Consider the following 18,833-nt stretch of genomic DNA (forward strand, 5'->3'; position numbering starts at 1 on the left):
AGATTTTACCCTCTTCATGACCAGGGCGATTTTTGCTATTCGGCACTGTGCTACTTTAACTGGCAATGTCATGCAACACTGTACCCACTTAAAAGGTATACCATTTTTTTTCACACAAATAGAGCTTTATTTTTCTATTTGATCACCACTGTTTTATATATACATATAAAACAATATATATATATTTCAGGTACATATATAGCGCCATCAATTTACGCAGCACTTTACACATATTGTACATTCACATCAGTCCCTAACCCTCAAGGGGTGTACAATCTAAGGTCCCTAACTCACATTCATATACTAGGGCCAATTTAGACAGGATCCAAGTAAGCTACCAGCATGTCTTTGGAGTGTGGGAGGAAAACGGAGTACCCAGAGGAAACCCACGCAGGCACAGGGAGAGCATGCAAACTCCAGGCAGGTGGTGCTGTGGTTGGGATTATATTTTCTTGCGGCGTGTGCTTCAATGCATTTTTCTTATTTTCGTGGTTAATGTGCCTCCAGGCATACACTGTACCGGGTTCAGGAGTCACATGTTTGGTTTACCCCAGGTTCACACCTAAGCGTTTTCCCCAGCATTTTGCAGAAACGCAGTACAGTCCATTTAATATGAATTCCTAAAATAGCAAAGTCAAATACTCCTGCACTTGGGGATGGACTCAACTGGGACTATGGCTACATCTCGAATGTCCCGGACTGTGCACTCCTTGCTGCCCTCAACGGACCAGGGTAGTCCAAATGCACTGGATACAAAGAAAACAAACAGAGGGCGCACATAAAGAACATTTATTGAAATGATAAAAAAAATAGGTATTGTACTCACAATTCATATACATGTCAAAGGCACATCACAAAGAACAGCACTGTCCAATCCACACTACATGTCAATCTGCAATGGGAACCCTGGACTTCCAATAGGCTAACGCGTTTCGAGGGCTTAGCCTCTTCCTCAGTGTGGATTGGACAGTGCTGTTCTTTGTGATGTGCCTTTGACATTTATATCAATTGTGAGTCTCATACCTATTTTTTTAAATCTGCAGCTTTCATTTGGATAATACCTGGTGATTTTGGCATGAAGGTCCTTGTTCAGGCACTTCCTGTGTCAGGGTGACAACTCTCTTTCTCCCAATTGTGCTTGTGTTGTCACTCTATCACATGAGCTTCCCATGGTGACTATAAGCGGCCTTATTTACACACATTTCACAGGCGTGATCCTCTGTTGTCACCGTCAGGAGACTCACCTTCAGAAATGCATGCAGCCATCACTGGGGTGCATAAAAGGCAGGAAGTGGCTGTAAAGAGGCTGCCGGAGATCAGATGCAACAACGTTTAAGGGAAGAAAAAAAAAAAAAGGAAAAAGGCAATTGTTTATGATTCATTGGACATATAGAAGATACTGGGAAAAGTTCCGAGACAATTTTCCTTTAATTCTTCAAAGTGCAAATGTGATAGGTGAGAAATTATAGAAACACCACCCACAGACGATGAAGCCATTCGCCTCTTCATTGTCTTAGTACATACAGATGTGTTCTGATCCATTCCATAGTGCTCTCATTCATCACATAGTACGCTTTCAATGTCCATTCCATATCAAAATAAAAGTTTGCTAATCTTGAAGAGTGTCAGATTTGAAGGCAGACATTGGTGCAAATGACAGACCTACACCATCCTGTGTTCTGCTGCTGTTTCTGATCAGCATCTGTCAGGTAGTGATCTGGTTTCTGATTGGTAGCTTCCATGAATGCATGGTTTGGTTGGGTCACGTTGTTTTGGAAAAGAATTTGTGGATGTTGCCGGCCATCCCTTTCCCCACCACGGCTTCTAACTCGGGGAGAGAGGCGTTGGAGAGCTCCTGGAGGCTGGGAAAGGTCTGCAGGAGTTGCTGAGCCTTCACTCGGCCCACTCCGGGAATCCTCTGCATGCTCTGCAGGACGGCACCATCAAGGAGGCTGCAATGCTTTTTACCGGTAAATGGATTACTGCCACCCTCTTTGCTCCATTCATGAACCTGCAGGAAGCCGAAATATTAGAGTTGAGGTCTGGTTGAGCTCCACAATACCTCAGTAAAAAAAAAAATTAATAAAAAAAGCTACATGCTCCAAATACTTACCCAAATCCATGGTCACGTCACCCACCAGGTCCCAAGTCTTCTAGTTTATTCACTAGAGAGTGGTTGGGTCCTTTTTCAGGTACCTGGTAACATGGACAATTCCCACTGAGTCCTTCTATGAGGTCCTCATAGGGTTTCGCAAACTCCAGTGGAGTTGTGGTGATGTCACATATTACCTAAATCTGTGGTCACATGATGCACCATGTCCCAAGTCTTCTATCTTCTTTACTACAGAGTGGTGGGGTCCTTCTTCGTGTACCCACATGGCTGCCTGGTGTCATGGACAACTTTTACTGGGTCTTCAATGGGTCCTCATAGGGTTCAGAAGACTCCACAGAGGTGTGGTGATGACACAGATTACTTAAATCTATGGTCATATGATGCGCCAGATCTCAAGTCTTCTAGTTTCTTCACTAGAGAGTGGTTGAGTCCTTTTTCAGGTACCTACATGGCTCCCTGTGACATGGATGATTCCCACTGAGTCCTTCTATGGGGTCCTCATAGGGTTCCGAAGACTCCAGTGGAGTTGTGGTGATGTCACAGATTACCTAAATCTGTGGTCACATGATGCACCATGTCCCAAGTCTTCTATTTTCTTTACCGTAGAGTGGTGGGGACCTTCTTCGGGTACCCACATGGCTGCCTGGTGACATGGACAACTTTTACTGGGTCTTCAATGGGGTCCTCATAGGGTCCAGAAGACTGCACAGAGATGTGATGATGACACAGATTACTTAAATCTATGGTCACATGATGTGCCAGGTCTCAAGTCTTCTAGCTTTCTCATTACAGAGCGGTGGGATCCTTTTTCAGATACCCACATGGCTGCCTGGTTACATGGACAACTCCCACTGGGAGTTCAGTGGGGTTCTCATAGGGTTTTGAAGACTCCAACAGGAGTGTGGTGGTGTCTTGCTTTGGGCCTGAACTGCAGTAGTGGACCACTACACAGGGTTTCAATTGGAAGGTGAGCAGTAGAGAGTCAGGTAATGGGGGACTTAGACACATTAATAGGTACTTGGGAAGGGTTTAAAAGGAAAAACATGGTTGAAATATCTTATTTGGCCCAAAGTTGGGATTTAAATAGATCACTGAGGTGACCCTATCATGAAAAGTGAATAGTGAAACCCAAAAAGAAGACTAAATGCTCACCATTTCCACTGTATGTGCCACCAAACACAGCTCCAATCACAAGTCCTCACCCCCAAAAACCTCCTAGGGAACAGACACTTCTGAGATCTCCTGGGGCCCCCACATGTCTCACTGGGTCCTTCCTCAGATCTCCATGTCACTGGAGTCACTCCAGGAAGTGTCATTTTCCAAGTGGACTCTGCAAGGACCAGAACTTGTGAACGGCGGGGTGTTCTGTGGCACTGTGGCACTAACATAGTGTTTTGGTACGTACCAAACAAAGGATGAGCTGTGCTGCTTCGCTCTGACTGGTGACCGGAATTAACGACATGCCGAGTTCAAGAACCACAAAGTTCTGTACTGGAGGAAAGTACTGCTCGCTGATCCGTGTCTTCTCCACTATGACCACACCTTTCAGGTTACTGGCCTTCCAAAACATAATGAGAGAAGGGGTAGACGTTACCATTTAGAGGTTTATATCACCCAAGATGGATACTTCAGTGTGTGGTGGATGGTGAAAGGTTAACCCGATAGCCTCCTCTATCTCTAGGGAACTTTTGGTAACATCTGTGCACTGCGTTCCTGGATTTGCACATCCCTGTGCTAAGTTTCCAGGTCTGTACTCCTGCTGTGCCTATTATGAGGGGTTCCCACCATCCCTGTGCTGAGTTATTGGATCTGTATACCTGCTGTGCCCATTATGAGGGCTTCCCAACATCTCTGTGCTGAGTTCCTGGGCCTGCACAACTGCTGTGCTCATTATGAGGGCTTCCCACCCTCCCTGTGTCAAGTTTCCAGGTCTGTACAACTGCTGTGCCCACCCTAAGGGGTTCCCACTATCCCTGTGCTGAGTTAATGGATCTGTATACCTGCTGTGCTCATTATGAGGGCTTCCCAACACCTCTCTGCTGAGTTCCTGGGCCTGCATACCTGCTGTGCCCATTATGAGGGGTTCCCACCATCCCTGTGCGGAGCTATTGGGTTTGTACACCTGCTGTGCCCATTATAAGGGGTTCCCACCGTTCCTGTGCTGAGTTCCCAGGTCTGTACACCTGCTGTGCCCATTATGAGGGGTTCCCACCATCCCTTTGCTGAGTTCCCAGGTCTGTACACCTGCTGTGCCCATTATGAGGGGTTCCCACCACCCCTTTGCTGAGTTCCCAGGTCTGTACACCTGATGTGCCCATTATGAGGGGTTCCCACCACCCCTTTGCTGAGTTCCCGGGTCAGTACACCCGCTGTGCCCATTATGAGGGGTTCCCCCATCCCTGTGCTGAGTTCCTGGGTCTGTACACCTGCTGTGCCCATTATGAGGAGCCTCTCACATCCTACGCAGTAAACAACTAGTGCTGTGACTAATAAGATGTTGCTGCTGTACAGGTACCTCCTAATAAAGTTTATTCAATGCTTGTAGATCCCCCCTTTAACTACCTGCCGACCGCAGATAGCCGAATGACGGCTGCACTGCGGCCGGCCAGTTCTGAGTGGACGTCATATGACGTCCTCCCAGATCACACTCTCCTGCGCGCCCCAGGGGGCGCGCACCCGGCGATCTCCGTGATCGCTGTGTCCTACGGACACAGCTGATCACGTGATGTGGTAAAAGGCCAATCACAGCGGCCTTTTACCATGTGATCAGCGGTGTCCAATGACACGCTGATCAGAGGGAAATGCAAGTGCCGGTTCTCGGCTGCACTTTCCTCACGCTGTCAGATCGTGAGGAAAGTACTGCAGAGAACCGGCAGTTGTCAGAGCGGGGATCGGCACCGATCATCAGGGCACTGATGATCAGTGCCCTGATGATTGGTGCCCAGCAATGCCACCCGCAAGTTCCGCCCACCTGTGCCCAGCAGTGCGCCCACTAGCTCCGCCCACCTGTGCCCAGCAGATCACCCACCTGTGCCCAGCAGTGCACCCACCTGTGCCCAGCAGTGCACCCACCTGTGCCACTCTGCAGTGTCACACACCTGTGCCCAGAAGTGCCACCTACCTGTGCCCAGCAGTGCCACCCACCTGTGCCCACCAGTGCCACCCACCTGTGCCCACCCACCAGTGCTGCCCAACAGTGCCACCCAGCAGTGCTGCCAGTCAGTGCCACCAGTCAGTGCCCAGGGGTTGTTCCAGTCAGTGCCGCCAGTCAGTGCCCAGCAGTGATGCCAGTCAGTGCCGTCTATCAGTACCCATAATCAGTGTCACCTATCAGTGCTGCATATTAGTGCCGCCTATCCGTGACACCTCATTAGTGCTGTCTATCAGTGCCGCCTATCCGTGCCACCTCATTAGTACTGCCTATCAGTGCCCTTTAGTGCTGCCCATCAGTGCCACCTATCAGTGCCCATCAGTGCTGCCTCATCAACGCACATCAGTGAAGGAGAAAAAATGCGTGTTTGAAAATTTTTATAATAGAAACAAAGAAACTTTTTTTTTTTTTTCAAATTTTTTGCACTCTTTTTATTTATAGCGCAAAAAGTAAAGCGCCCAGTGGCGATTAAATACCAACAAAAGAAAGTTCTATTTGTGAGAAAAAAATGATCAAAATTTCATATGGGTACAATGTTGCATGACCGCGCAATTGTCAATCAAAGTGCGGCAGCGCTGAAAGCTGAAAATTGGCCTGGTAAATAAGGGGGTATAAGTGCCTGGTAGGCAAGTGGTTAAATATAAAAAATCATAAAATAACGAAAGTAAAAAAGAACATTATGATGATGATTATTATTAATAATAATAAAACAGTGATCCCTAATAATAGTAATAATAATAATAAATAATAACAATGATAAATAACAACAATAATAATATTAAAAATAAAAATAATAATAATTAGATTAAAAATCATACTATAACGAAAGCAAAAAAGAACATTATGAATAATAATAATATTATAATCATGATAATAAAACAGTGATCCCTAATAACAGTAATAATAATAAATAATAACAATGATAAATAACAACAATAATAATAATATTAATAATAAAAAAAATAATAATAATAATAATTAGATTAAAAATCATACAATAACAAAAGCAAAAAAGAACATTATGATGATGATTATTATTATTGTTATTAATAATAATATTTTATTCATGATAATAAAACAGTGATCCCTAATAATAGTAAAAAAAATAAATAATAACAATGATAAATAATAACAATAATAATAAAAATAATCATATTAAATATTAAAAATCATAAAATAATGAAAGTAAAAAAGAACATTATGATGACGATGATGATTATTAATAATAATATTTTAATCATGATAATAAAACAGCGATCGTGTTAGATAAATCATTAGAAAACATCAATCACTTACTTTGCGAAATCGGACAAGACGTCTTTTAAAGGCATTTCCTGACACCAGGTCAGTCTCCGTTATGTAGAGGATGCAGACTCTGTTGGAAAGGTGGAAATCTACCAGCCCCAGACTGTCTTCAAACATCAGTTTTATTTTACCTGCAGAGGGAAATGTTGGAGAGATGACCAGCATCACACATTGTTCCCTCTTCCTCAGATTAAAGACTAATTCCGAGTTAATTTCATTGATCCGCAATGGATTGAAGGTAAGAAAATGTGTGTTTATTATTAATGAAGTGACAGTGCCACGTCCGGCTGCGTCTGGTTTCCTATGTCTGTGACACCCCTGGTACTTTATTAATATACTTTACTGATTTTATTGGTATTCAAAGTCTGATTTCCAACATTTGGATAGAAGTCTCTTTGAAGGATCTCATTATTAGCATCCATCTCACCTTGTAATAACTGAGCCAGAGCGCTCCCCCTCCACTTCTCGCTCCCGATCACATGACCATAGGGAAGGGCGGCAGCGCCAGCTCTGATTGGAGTACCTTCCTGTGTGGCCATTTAAACACTTCTGTCCCTTTCAGGCCATGGAACCATTCTGGGAGAGAGTGACAAAGATTAAACATCTCCTTAGAGAACATGTTCAGTGTATTGTCAGTGGCGCATACAATGCACTATTACTGCAGGCGTGCTGTGTTGCATTATTGCACACACATTAAAGCGGAGCTCCACCCAAAAAGCTTCGTCCCCCACTCCCCAATATGGATCGGCACCTTTGGGGAGTGGGGAGCAATTGCTCTTTGACATTGGTGGCAATACCTCACACGTGGTGCAATTTGACATGTGCTTGCCTTACACTACGAATTTTTTTTTTTTTAATGAATTTTATATCGTTTTTTATTTTTAACTCTTTACATTTTTTTAATTAAATTTATTGCTATCAAAACATGGCCCACAAGTCCCCTATGAGTCAGGAAGTGACAGGTCCTATTTATGGTGACATTAACCGTCCATCAGACCCAGTGGCATCCCGAGGCAGGTGCAGGGGGTGCGGCCCGCACGGGTGACACCGACCGCACCGAGTGACACCGGACCTGCTCCAAGAAAAGGTAAGTTGTAAAGAAAGCCGACGATCCCCGCTGGATGGATCGGATCTGAGGATTGAGCATAATGGATCGGAGTCCGATCCATTATGCTCCCCAATCTGCAGATCCAATCAATCCTGCGGGGATCGTCGGCATGCAACCTATACGGGGTGACACCGGACCTGCACCACAAAAAGGCAAGTTGTAAAGAAAGAACATATCACATACAATCAGTGAGCTCACCATTGGGGCTGGTATATACCCACTTAAGGTCTGCCCTATACAAAATCATGCGCATATATATACAGATTTTGCAGTTTCGCCATGGGGGGGGGGCTGAATGCAGGAAGCCGAACTGTGCAAGTGTCTGCTGCACCCACCAGCAGCACACAGAACACAGCTGTGCCTAAGTAAAAAAAAGGCAGAGCTCTGTTCTGACGCTGGGGGGGAGTAAAGGATCGTGTGTCCCTGCAGGGCTGGGAACACAATCCTTCACTTCCCCTAGTAAAAGCACCACCTAGTGTACATCAAGCACATAGCTAGGCACACAGTTAACCCTTCGATCACCCTAGAAGTTTAACCCCTTCCCACCCAGTGTCATTAGTACAGTGTCAGTGCGTATTTTTACTGATTAGTGATTAGGGTTCCCCTAAAGTGACAGTGTAAAAATGTCCGCCGCAATATCGCAGTCCTGCTATAAGTCGATGATCGCCGTCATTACTAGTATTAAAAAAATAAATAAATTGCAGTATACATTACATAGTTTATAAAGGATTGTGTGCCCATGCAAATCTGGGAACATGATAATTCACTTCCCCTAGTAAAAGTGACAGTTTGTGTAAAAATGTCTGCCGCAATATCGCAGTCCCGCTATAAGTCGCTGATTGCCAACATTACTAGTATTAAAAAAATAAATTAAATTGCAGTATATCCATAGTTTGTGAAGGATCATGTGTCCCTGCAAATGTGGGAACATGATACTTCACTTCCCCTAGTAAAAGTGACAGTTAGTGTAAAAATGTCTGCCGCAATATCGCAGTCCCACTATAAGCCGCTGATAGCCGCCATTACTAGTATTAAAAAATTAAATTAAATTGCAGTATATCCATAGTTTGTGAAGGATCATGTGTCCCTGCAAATGTGGGAACATGATACTTCACTTCCCCTAGTAAAAATGACAGTTAGTGTAAAAATGTCTGCCGCAATATCACAGTCCCGCTTTAAGCCGCCATTACTAGTATTAAAAAAATAAATAAATAAATTGCAGTATACATTCCATAGTTTGTGAAGGATCGTGTGTCCCTGCAAATCTGGGAACATGATACTTCGCTTCCTCTAGTAAAAGCGACAGTTAGTGTAAAAATGTCTGCCGCAATATTGCAGTCTCGCTATAAGTTGCTGATCGCCGCCATTACTAGTATTAACCTCCCTAGCGGTATTCCCGAGTGTAGCTCGGGGTAAAGTTTCAGTACCACAAGCGGTAACCCCGACCTACACTCGGGCTTACCATGCGGCGTTGCACAGGGATTCCCTACAGCGCTTACCTTGTCCTTCGCTCCCGCAATGCGTCCCCTGCAGCGTCCCATCTCCTCCAGCCGATGCCGGCACCTGGCTTCCGTGTTCCGGTCCCTGTGACGTCGGGACGTACGGGAGACAGAACTGGCAGGAAATTTGAAAATTTAAAAAAAATGAAATTTTTTTAAAAAACGATTATTTCATAGCAAAACATTCCTGTCTCAAACCATTTCACATACATTTTGTCCCGAGTGCTTTGTCCGGCGCCCTGCCTGCATGTTTACTGTTCTTTCTGCCTGGAAACTTAGAAAAGTCCATGGCGTCCAAAAAGCGTCCCTTTAGGTCAAAAGCGGTTTTAGACCGGCTAGAGAACAGCGATAGTAAATCAGAACCACTTGCAGAATTGAGTGATAATGATTCGTGGGGGAAATTCCTCATCAGACACTGAAAACGATTTTGCAACTTTGCTCAGTGATGTGCGAACTTGGCGCTATATTTCACATTTCAGTGTTTTTGGTTTGATTGTATTATTGAATAAAATGTATTATTATTATATTATTATTTTTTGAGTATTTATTAAATTATAATTTATGATTTCGTGTTTCAAGTTTTATCCTACCCGGGATGTTTACTAGACTCTTGTTCGGACAGATTTCAGTGAGTTATTCCTAAGAATTACAGCCTACAATTAAAAAACTACATATTTCCATGCAAAAAAATGGTACCGCTTTCAGCACCAAAAATCTGAAATAATCAGACTGCCGAGGAGGTTAAAAAAATAAATAAAATTGCAGTATATGTCCCATAGTTTTTTGCGCAAATTAATCAATATACTCTTATATATCTTTTTTTACCACAAATATGTAGCAGAATACAGTTTGGACTAAACTTATGAAGAAATGTATTTTTTTATTGGATATGTTTTATAGGAGAAAATTAAAAAAATATATTTTAATTCAAAATTGTCATTGTTTTACTGTTTATAACGCAGAGGTGCTCAAATACCACCAAAAAAAAGCTCAATTTGTGGGGAAAAAAGACATGAAGTTCATCTGGGTGCAGCGTTGCATGACCGCGCAATTGTCAGTTACAGTAACGCAGTGCCTGGTTGGGGGGGGGATCTTGCGGAGGTCAAGTTTATAGGATTTACTATATATTTCTATTTGTGTCCCTGTAGGGGGCAGATTGTAGATCAGAGGGTGACAAATGTTATTCAACGGCAGAACTGCTGAGATAAAGTCAACTGGCCACATCACAAGTCTAACCCTAAGAAAGCGATGAACAGTAAAGCTCAGTCCCTCTGCAGCACTACCCAGTGTAATAATAATATATAGACAGTGAGGATACAATGTAACAAGTCTCCCCTCGGACAATATTGATACATTGTATCTACTTCCCCACCTGGACTCTCCCGCGCCTCAAACTTCTCCACGCGCAGCCTTTTCTTCCTTTATCGCTGATTGGAGGAGCCGCCGTCGCTCAACTCCAGTGACCCAATGAGAACTGCTCTCTGGTCCTCGGGGAGGGACTTCCCTCTCCACGCCCCCCGGCCGGTTTCCTTCTGTGGAAGACGCACAGGGTTGCCAGGGGCGACGTGTGGGGGCGAGCGCCGATTGGTGGAAGAGATACCAGCAGACGATCGGATTGGACGCTGGTGGTCACGTGGCGGTAGAATTCGGTGGTTGAAGGAATTGAGGGAGGAAGAGCGGCTGAGGAGGACGGAGAACGCGGTGTGCGAGGAGAGGAGACCCGGGGAGATCGCGCAGCCATGTCCTTCCCGTTCAGGAGGAGAGAAGCCAACCAGTTCGTGAGTGAGACTCCCTGACAGGACATGCTGGGAGTTATAGTTCTCCCCCCACCAGAGGGACTGACAGGACATGCTGGGAGTTTTAGTTCTCCCCCCACCAGAGGGACTGACAGGGGATGCTGGGAGTTATAGTTCTCCCCCCAGAGAGACTGACAGGACATGCTGGGAGTTATAGTTCACCCCCACCAGAGGGACTGACAGGACATGCTGGGAGTTATAGTTCACCCCCACCAGAGAGACTGACAGGACATGCTGGGAGTTATAGTTCACCCCCACCAGAGAGACTGACAGGACATGCTGGGAGTTATAGTTCACCCCCACCAGAAGGACTGACAGGGCATGCTGGGAGTTATAGTTCTCCCCCCAGAGAGACTGACAGGACATGCTGGGAGTTATAGTTCTCCCCCCACCATAGAGACTGACAGGACATGCTGGGAGTTATAGTTCTCCCCCCACCAGAGAGACTGACAGGACATGCTGGGAGTTATAGTTCCTCTCCCCCAGAGAGACTGACAGGACATGCTGGGAGTTATAGTTCACCCCCACCAGAGGGACTGACAGGACATGCTGGGAGTTATAGTTCACCCCCACCAGAGAGACTGACAGGACATGCTGGGAGTTATAGTTCACCCCCACCAGAGAGACTGACAGGACATGCTGGGAGTTATAGTTCTCCCCCCCAGAGAGAATGACAGGACATGCTGGGAGTTATAGTTCACCCCCACCAGAAGGACTGACAGGGCATGCTGGGAGTTATAGTTCTCCCCCCACCAGAGAGACTGACAGGACATGCTGGGAGTTATAGTTCTCCCCCCACCAGAGAGACTGACAGGACATGCTGGGAGTTATAGTTCCTCTCCCCAGAGAGACTGACAGTACTTGCTGGGAGTTATAGTTCCTCACCACAGACTGATAAGACACGCTGGGAGTTATAGTCGGCCCCCTCCCCCCCCTTACTCAACACTGCTAGAATATATAGTTCCTTATTAGAGAATTCCTTCCGTACACTGACCACTCTGTGTGTTCCGTCTGTAAAGTGACACGTAGTGCTCTGACTCGGAGCCCGCGGTGTGATTCGGAACCCATGATGTGACTCGGAGCCCGTGGTGTGATTCCAAACCCATGATGTGACTCGGAGCCCGTGGTGTGATTCCAAACCCATGATGTGACTCGGAGCCCGTGGTGTGATTCCGAACCCATGATGTGACTCGGAGCCCGTGGTGTGATTCCGAACCCATGATGTGACTCGGAGCCCGCGGTGTGATTCCGAGCCCGCGGTGTGATTCGGAACCCATGATGTGACTCGGAGCCCGCGGTGTGATTCGGAACCCATGATGTGACTCGGAGCCCGTGGTGTGATTCCGAACCCATGATGTGACTCGGAGCCCGTGGTGTGATTCCGAACCCATGATGTGACTCGGAGCCCGTGGTGTGATTCCGAACCCATGATGTGACTCGGAGCCCGTGGTGTGATTCCGAACCCATGGTGTGATTCGGAACCCATGATGTGACTCGGAGCCCGCGGTGTGATTCCGAACCCATGATGTGACTCGGAGCCCGCGGTGTGATTCCGAACCCATGATGTGACTCGGAGCCCATGATGTGACTCGGAGCCCGCGGTGTGATTCCGAACCCATGATGTGACTCGGAGCCCGTGGTGTGATTCGGAACCCATGATGTGACTCGGAGCCCGCGGTGTGATTCGGAACCCATGATGTGACTCGGAGCCCGTGGTGTGATTCCGAACCCATGATGTGACTCGGAGCCCGTGGTGTGATTCCGAACCCATGATGTGACTCGGAGCCCGTGGTGTGATTCCGAACCCATGATGTGACTCGGAGCCCGCGGTGTGATTCGGAACCCATGATGTGACTCGGAGCCCGTGGTGTGATTCCGAACCCATGATGTGACTCGGAGCCCGTGGTGTGATTCCGAACCCATGATGTGACTCGGAGCCCGCGGTGTGATTCCGAACCCATGATGTGACTCGGAGCCCGCGGTGTGATTCCGAACCCATGGTGTGACTCGGAGCCCGCGGTGTGATTCCGAACCCATGATGTGACTCGGAGCCCGCGGTGTGATTCCGAACCCATGATGTGACTCGGAGCCCGTGGTGTGATTCCGAACCCATGATGTGACTCGGAGCCCGCGGTGTGATTCCGAACCCATGGTGTGACTCGGAGCCCGCGGTGTGATTCCAAACCCATGATGTGACTCGGAGCCCGCGGTGTGATTCGGAGCCTATGGTGCGGCTCCTCACTGACAGAATTGTAAATTGTTATCTGTAATAAATGATTTCTGTGCTGACACTGACTGCTGATTGTCTTCCTTGTATAGAAGCACATTGCTCATGGCCTCATCCCTGCAGCCACCGTAGCCCCCCGCTCCGCCGTTCCTCGCACCCCTCCTCCCCGTAGCCCAAACCCCTCTCCAGAGAGACCCAGGTAGGTGTGAGCGAGTCTCTGCACGGCTCTCTATGTCATTCTCCTCTTCTTCTCTCTTTCCACATATATGACCTTCCTTTCCACTTTTTAATGTCCTGTTTCATCTGGCTCCACCCCTTTCCTCATACTGGTTCTGGCAGATGATCTGTTGACACCCTCATACCAGGCAAGGGGACGGTAGAAATTGTCACCTAAGGGGGTGTGCAATGAACTGGGCACATACATGCATACATGCATACATACATACATACATGAATGGGTTACCAGCCGAGAAGGTGTAAAGCTGACTACACACACTACCATCTGATTGTACAATTTACCTTCGATCTTCCAAAAACTATTCCTACTGTATGACTTCCTACCAAACTGATCTGTTCCAATCCAGTCAGAAAGGGTCTTCTACTCCAGCTGTTGGCAGATCCATAGGAGATTGTCAGATTGCAGGGTGTATGGCTACACTCCAGGGCACACGTTATTGCAGCTCCTAATAATTAATACGTTATTATTATTATATGGGTATGTTTAAATACAGGCAGTGCAAGTACATGAATGTGACCTGGTATTGGCCTCTTGCAGTCTGTGTACAGCAGAGCTCAGACTGGGGGAGGGCAAAACAGCACAAGGAGCCAATCAGGTGTGCTTCAGGGCAAGCAACGTGCCGATAGGATGAGAGAGCAAAAAGATGACTTTATCCCTCTGCTGCTTCTTCTTCATTGGCCAAGCACAAGCTGGGGGAGGGACAAGACCTGTAAGTGTTAGTGAACTGCTGCAGAGAAGAAAGGTCTCCTGCCCTGCCAGATCAGGCTGTGCTCTGTGGCAGAGCTGTGTCAATCTCAGGACTGAATGGACAGAAATATTCATTCTTAGGCTGCTAAAACAACTTCAATATATCGATTTCATCTGTGTATTCAGCTGTTTGCCTGCAGAACAGTTTTAAACATTGACACACATTCACATTATTAAAGGCAATTTTTTTTTAAGTTTTGGACAGAGTAGAGGAATTAGAACCCCCGTCAGGTTTTTATTACGGTCTGTGCCCCCCTGTTAGGGAGATTCACCCTCTTTATTTGTCCTGTTTACCATTGTCTTTAAAAATGAAAGTTAAAAAAAAAAATCCCTCAAATTTTGGTTTGTCCCCAGAAAAATAATAGAGGGGAAATTTTCCAATGGGGACACTAAGTCCGGTGATCTGGGGGACTTTCCTTCATTTGCAGGGATTTTCACTCACTTCCTGTTTAGCTACAAGGCTTTGCTCCTGTGGCCGTGCCTGCACATTGCAGCCCTCATAGACTTTTATAGGGCTGTGTTACATCCTCTCCAACCTGTGGTCAAAGCCCTATAGAAGTCTGGGGAGCCGTAATGCGCAGGCGTGGCCAGGACACTGAAGACTTGAACCTTTTGATGTGAACAAACAGGCACTATGGCCTTTAGATGAAGGTGAATATTCATCTGTTGGGGGGGGGTTGGGGAAACATAATTGCACTTTGAAACAACTTTTCCCTGAAGATAATTTTCATATGTGGGTATATTTCAACAACCTGTGACTCCTGTTGAGGAAATGCATTGTCTAACTGCTAGTGCATACTGGAACTTGTAGTTCTTTAACATCTGATAGGCTCCTTGTATCCTATAAAATGATTCGATTTAATCACATTCACTCTGAAGTGAAAGTGCCGCTTATTTAAAGGATAAGTTCACCTTTGGAACATGTTACATGTTCAACCTGTTTTTAGGGTGGAACATGTAGCATGTTCCTATAGCCGCAGCCATGCCCTCTGCCCCCTCCCCTTTCTCTGACAGTACGGGGAGAAGTCTTCCTGTACTATCTGTCAGATTTGAAAACAGTGTGGCTCCGCCCACACAGCCACGTCACTCATTCACAGAGTTCTGTGAATGAGTGACTACAAGTCCAGGCAGCCTTAGTGGCTGTCGGCTTGTAGTTTTCAATGAACTACCAGGGTGCCGTGGAGCTCCATTGTAGTTCATTGAAGCTTCCTGTCAGTATATCTGCTTTGCCGTACATCCCGTACAGCAAGCAGATATTCTGACAGGTCTGCAGGAGACCTGCATGGCATCAGAGATCTACTGAGGCTCCTTTGGACAAAAATAATAAACGCACACTTTTTTACCTGCACAAAAACGTGCATTTATTATTTTTGTCCAAAAGGTGAACGTATCCTTTAACTTCCCACCTCATCCCCAATACTTTTGACACAGGGGAGTGGGAGCCTTTTTTGACAGCTACCCCTTCCCACTTCCTCAATTCTTGCCTAGGAGAGAATGTTGTGTACTTGGGCACACACCGTGCCCCCCACCTGCATCCTCCTTGGACAAGTCATACTCCCCAGGAGGTTGCAGGACCAGTCCCACAGCACCATGCAGTGTTGTGCATGACAGTGGGGGGATGGCTGTGATTCCTCAGGATTCAATACGGTGGTGCTGGGGACCTGCTGTTGTAAAAAGAACCAACTGCAGGAAGATAATACTGGGCCGCAGGTGCTGGTAAGTGACTCATTTTTAAAGGATAAGTTCACCTTTAGCAGTGTTTCTCAACTCCAGTCCTCATGGACCCCCAACAGGTCATGTTTTCAGGATTTCCATTATTTTGCACAGGTGATTTGATCAGTTTCACTGCCTTAGTAATTACCACAGCTGTTTCATCTGAGGGAAATCCTGAAAACATGACCTGTTGGGGGTCCATGAGGACTGGAGTTGAGAAACACTGCCTTTAGGAACATGTTACATGTTCCACCTGTTTTTAGCGTGGAACATGTAATGCGTACCCACCACTGCAGCCGCTGCCTGATTTCCCACCCCATGACAGCAGTGTGGGGAAAAGTTCCCCATACTAGCTGTCACTTTTTGAAACTAGTGTGGCCATGCAGAGCTCCACCCACTCAGCCACATAATTCATTCACAGATTTGTGTGAATGAATGAACTACAAGTCCTGACAGCCTTTGCGGCTGTCAGCTTGCAGTTTTCAATGAACTACTACGGCGCTGTTGAGCACTGTGGTAGTTCACTGAGTCTTCCTGTCTGACTGTATCTGCTTGCCCGTACGAGATGTAGAGGCGCACAGATTCACTGACAGTTTACAGGAGCCCTGCATAGCACCAGTGATCAGCAATACTTTCCAGGCTCCAAAAAATAAATTAGTAAATGTTTTTTTTTTTTTTTCACCTGCAAAAAAAAGGGGGCATTTATTTATTTAATTTTAAAGTGAACTTATCCTTTAAAAGTCAGCAGCTGCAATATTTAACTTGTTAAAAAAAATGCCATTTCTCGTATAAGTGCCTGCGTAGGTTTACTCCAGGTCAGGGGCGGACTGACCATTTGGAAACTCGGGCACTGCCCGAGGGCCCGGGGTCAGTAGGGGGCCCCATGAGATGCCCCTGGTACCTTTTTTCATAGGCTTTTTTGAGTTTAGGCAAGGACACAGGGGCCCCATGATCCCCTATTGCCCGGGGGCCCCATGAGTTGTCAGTGCGCCCCTGCTCCAGGTACTCCGGTTTCCTCCCACACTCCAAAGACATGCTGGTAGGTGAATTGGATCCTGTCTAAATTGGCCCTAGTATGTAGGAATGTGAGTTAGGGACCTTAGATTGTACGCCCCTTGAGGGTTAGGGACTGATGTGAATGTACAATATGTATGTAAAGCGCGGCATACATTGACGGCGCTATATAAGTACCTGAAATAAATAAATAAGTTTATTTGAAGACAAATTTCTTTTTATTTTCATAGAGTAGGGATGGGTTAAAAATGTCAGGTTTTTTAAATTTTATTTTTTTTATAAATGTTTGTGTCCTGTTGGGCAGTCTTGCCTCTACATTCGGTCCCTGAGTCACAACAGGAAGTGTGAGGAAGTCTCTCCAAAGTGCCAGAAAATCCCCTCTCAGACCATTGTTGCCGGTCCCCATTGGAAGGTTTGGTGTTCGGTACAGTTGAAGTATTTGTGTATAAACAGAACTTCCTATCATCCTATTAATCGTATAGGTCCGCTCTTGCTGCTGCTGTTTTGATGACCTCTTTAACCGGTCGCACAGTCGCCATACCACAGCCTCGCCAAAGGTCCTACTCTGACAGCATATGTGAAACAGAGCACATTGAACCCTATGCTTCGGCCTCAGAGCTCGGACTAGCGTAAGTAGTGACCCTCTTCTTTTATTCTATAGAAAATGAAAAAAGTGAGCGCTGATCCTAGAAAGCAGCTAAGCACTCTAAGTAACCAATAAATACTTATACAGAATAATATAAATAAAAGTGCAGCGCTAAGTAATAAATCTGAAAATTGTCCACTGTAAGTCCAGTTCATATAAACGTGCCAGGTGACAAATGGAAATCCACAATGGTGATCTGTGAGGAAGTAGCAGAAATGCGCACTCACCAGAAGGTGGATATATATAAGCAGTATATATCAAAAGCTCATGGATCCTCGGTCAAGAAGAAACAGGTCTGGTCACTGTGGATTGGCCTTTCCTTTCCTCAAGGGTGCAGAGCAAAATTCTTCCTCCTGTTAGGTGGATGCTTGAATTCCTAATAAGGGCTCTGCAAAGAGGTACTCCTCTATGCTGCCCTTGATTCCTTCACATGTGTGTTGTTCTGTGCTCACCTCTTCTTTTATTGTCATGAAGGTTAGGACCAGTGCTTTCCATGGCAGGGTGAGGATTTAGGAAATTTCCAATGCCCTGGTCCTTATATCCACGTGTCTGATAATGACCAAATTTGATTTCAGACAAAACTGGACAGCCTACCGGAATAATCAGAACAAGCAAAATGTTCCCATTATGTCAGAGTTTGATGATGATGATGATAACGGAACAGAAGAGCAAATGTCGGATATTGAAAAACAATTTGTTCAGCAGGCGTCGCCAAGGGGAGATGAAAATTTGGCATTTGAGCCAATTTATGCTCTTCCGCACAAGGGCCGAATGGTGAGACCACTACTTTTTTAATGTGAATCTTCACTGTGTACAGGTTACATTTGATATGTACAGTATGTGGGAGAAGGTTTATATACTGATCAGCCATAATAATATGACCACAGGTAAAATGAATAATATTGATTGTCATGTTACAGCAGAACCTGAAAGTGGGTGGGATACATTAGGCAACAAGTGAGTATGTTGTCCCTAAAGTTGATGTGTTAAAAGCAGAAAAAAATGGTCAAGTGTAAGGATTTGAGCAACTTTAACAAGGGCTAAATTGTAATACCTGGCCGGTTTGGTCAGACTAGCCCCAAAATTGCAGCTGTTTTTGGAGGTTCCCAATCTACAGTGGTGAGGATTGACCAAATGTGGTCCATGGAAGAAAAGTCAATGACAAGGTCATGGTTGGCCAAGGCTCATTGATACATGCGGGAGCAAAGACGGAAAGATGGCCTGTATAGTCTCTTTTAATAGAAGAGCTACTGTAGCTCAAACTGCTGAAAAAGGT

General features: G+C 45.8%; 2 protein-coding genes across 4 annotated transcripts in view; one reads left to right on the forward strand and one right to left on the reverse strand.

The window, feature by feature from the left end:
- Positions 1-774: 774 nt before the first annotated feature.
- Positions 775-10,592, reverse strand: FAAP24 (FA core complex associated protein 24). 2 transcript variants are annotated; one of them, XM_089667816.1, is made up of 6 exons: positions 10,549-10,592; positions 9,177-9,291; positions 6,997-7,145; positions 6,561-6,700; positions 3,519-3,671; positions 775-2,011 (listed from the first exon to the last, which is right to left on the reverse strand). In XM_089667816.1, exons 3-6 carry the CDS (start codon positions 7,106-7,108, stop codon positions 1,763-1,765), a joined length of 654 nt encoding a protein of 217 aa, XP_089523942.1. In that variant the 5' UTR covers positions 7,109-7,145; positions 9,177-9,291; positions 10,549-10,592; the 3' UTR covers positions 775-1,762. The 2 variants fall into 2 exon arrangements, with proteins under 2 accessions (XP_089523942.1, XP_089523943.1); XM_089667817.1 differs by lacking the exon at positions 9,177-9,291.
- Positions 10,593-10,857: 265 nt separating this feature from the next.
- The window catches only part of CEP89 (centrosomal protein 89), a 127,540-nt gene continuing 119,564 nt past the window's right edge, over positions 10,858-18,833 (forward strand). For both annotated transcript variants that reach the window (XM_089667824.1, XM_089667825.1), the window contains exons 1-4: positions 10,858-10,954; positions 13,292-13,398; positions 17,394-17,540; positions 18,133-18,331. In XM_089667824.1, coding sequence (XP_089523950.1) covers positions 10,916-10,954; positions 13,292-13,398; positions 17,394-17,540; positions 18,133-18,331 — 492 coding nt within the window. In that variant the 5' untranslated portion in view covers positions 10,858-10,915. The remainder of the gene's footprint in view (positions 10,955-13,291; positions 13,399-17,393; positions 17,541-18,132; positions 18,332-18,833) is intronic.

Source organism: Staurois parvus, unplaced genomic scaffold (assembly GCF_062004578.1).
Source record: "Staurois parvus isolate SC_StPar_1 unplaced genomic scaffold, SC_StPar_1.0 ptg003601l, whole genome shotgun sequence".
NCBI classification, from domain to species: domain Eukaryota; kingdom Metazoa; phylum Chordata; class Amphibia; order Anura; family Ranidae; genus Staurois; species Staurois parvus.

Coding starts and splice junctions, on each gene's coding strand:
- FAAP24 (XM_089667817.1), bottom strand. CDS start 7,108: ATGGCCACACAGGAAGGTACTCCAATCAGAGCTGGCGCTGCCGCCCTT. Junction 3,672..6,560: donor GTCTTGTCCGATTTCGCAAA/GTAAGTGATTGA, acceptor ATGTTTTGGAAG/GCCAGTAACCTGAAAGGTGT. Junction 2,012..3,518: donor CACAGCTCATCCTTTGTTTG/GTACGTACCAAA, acceptor GGCTTCCTGCAG/GTTCATGAATGGAGCAAAGA.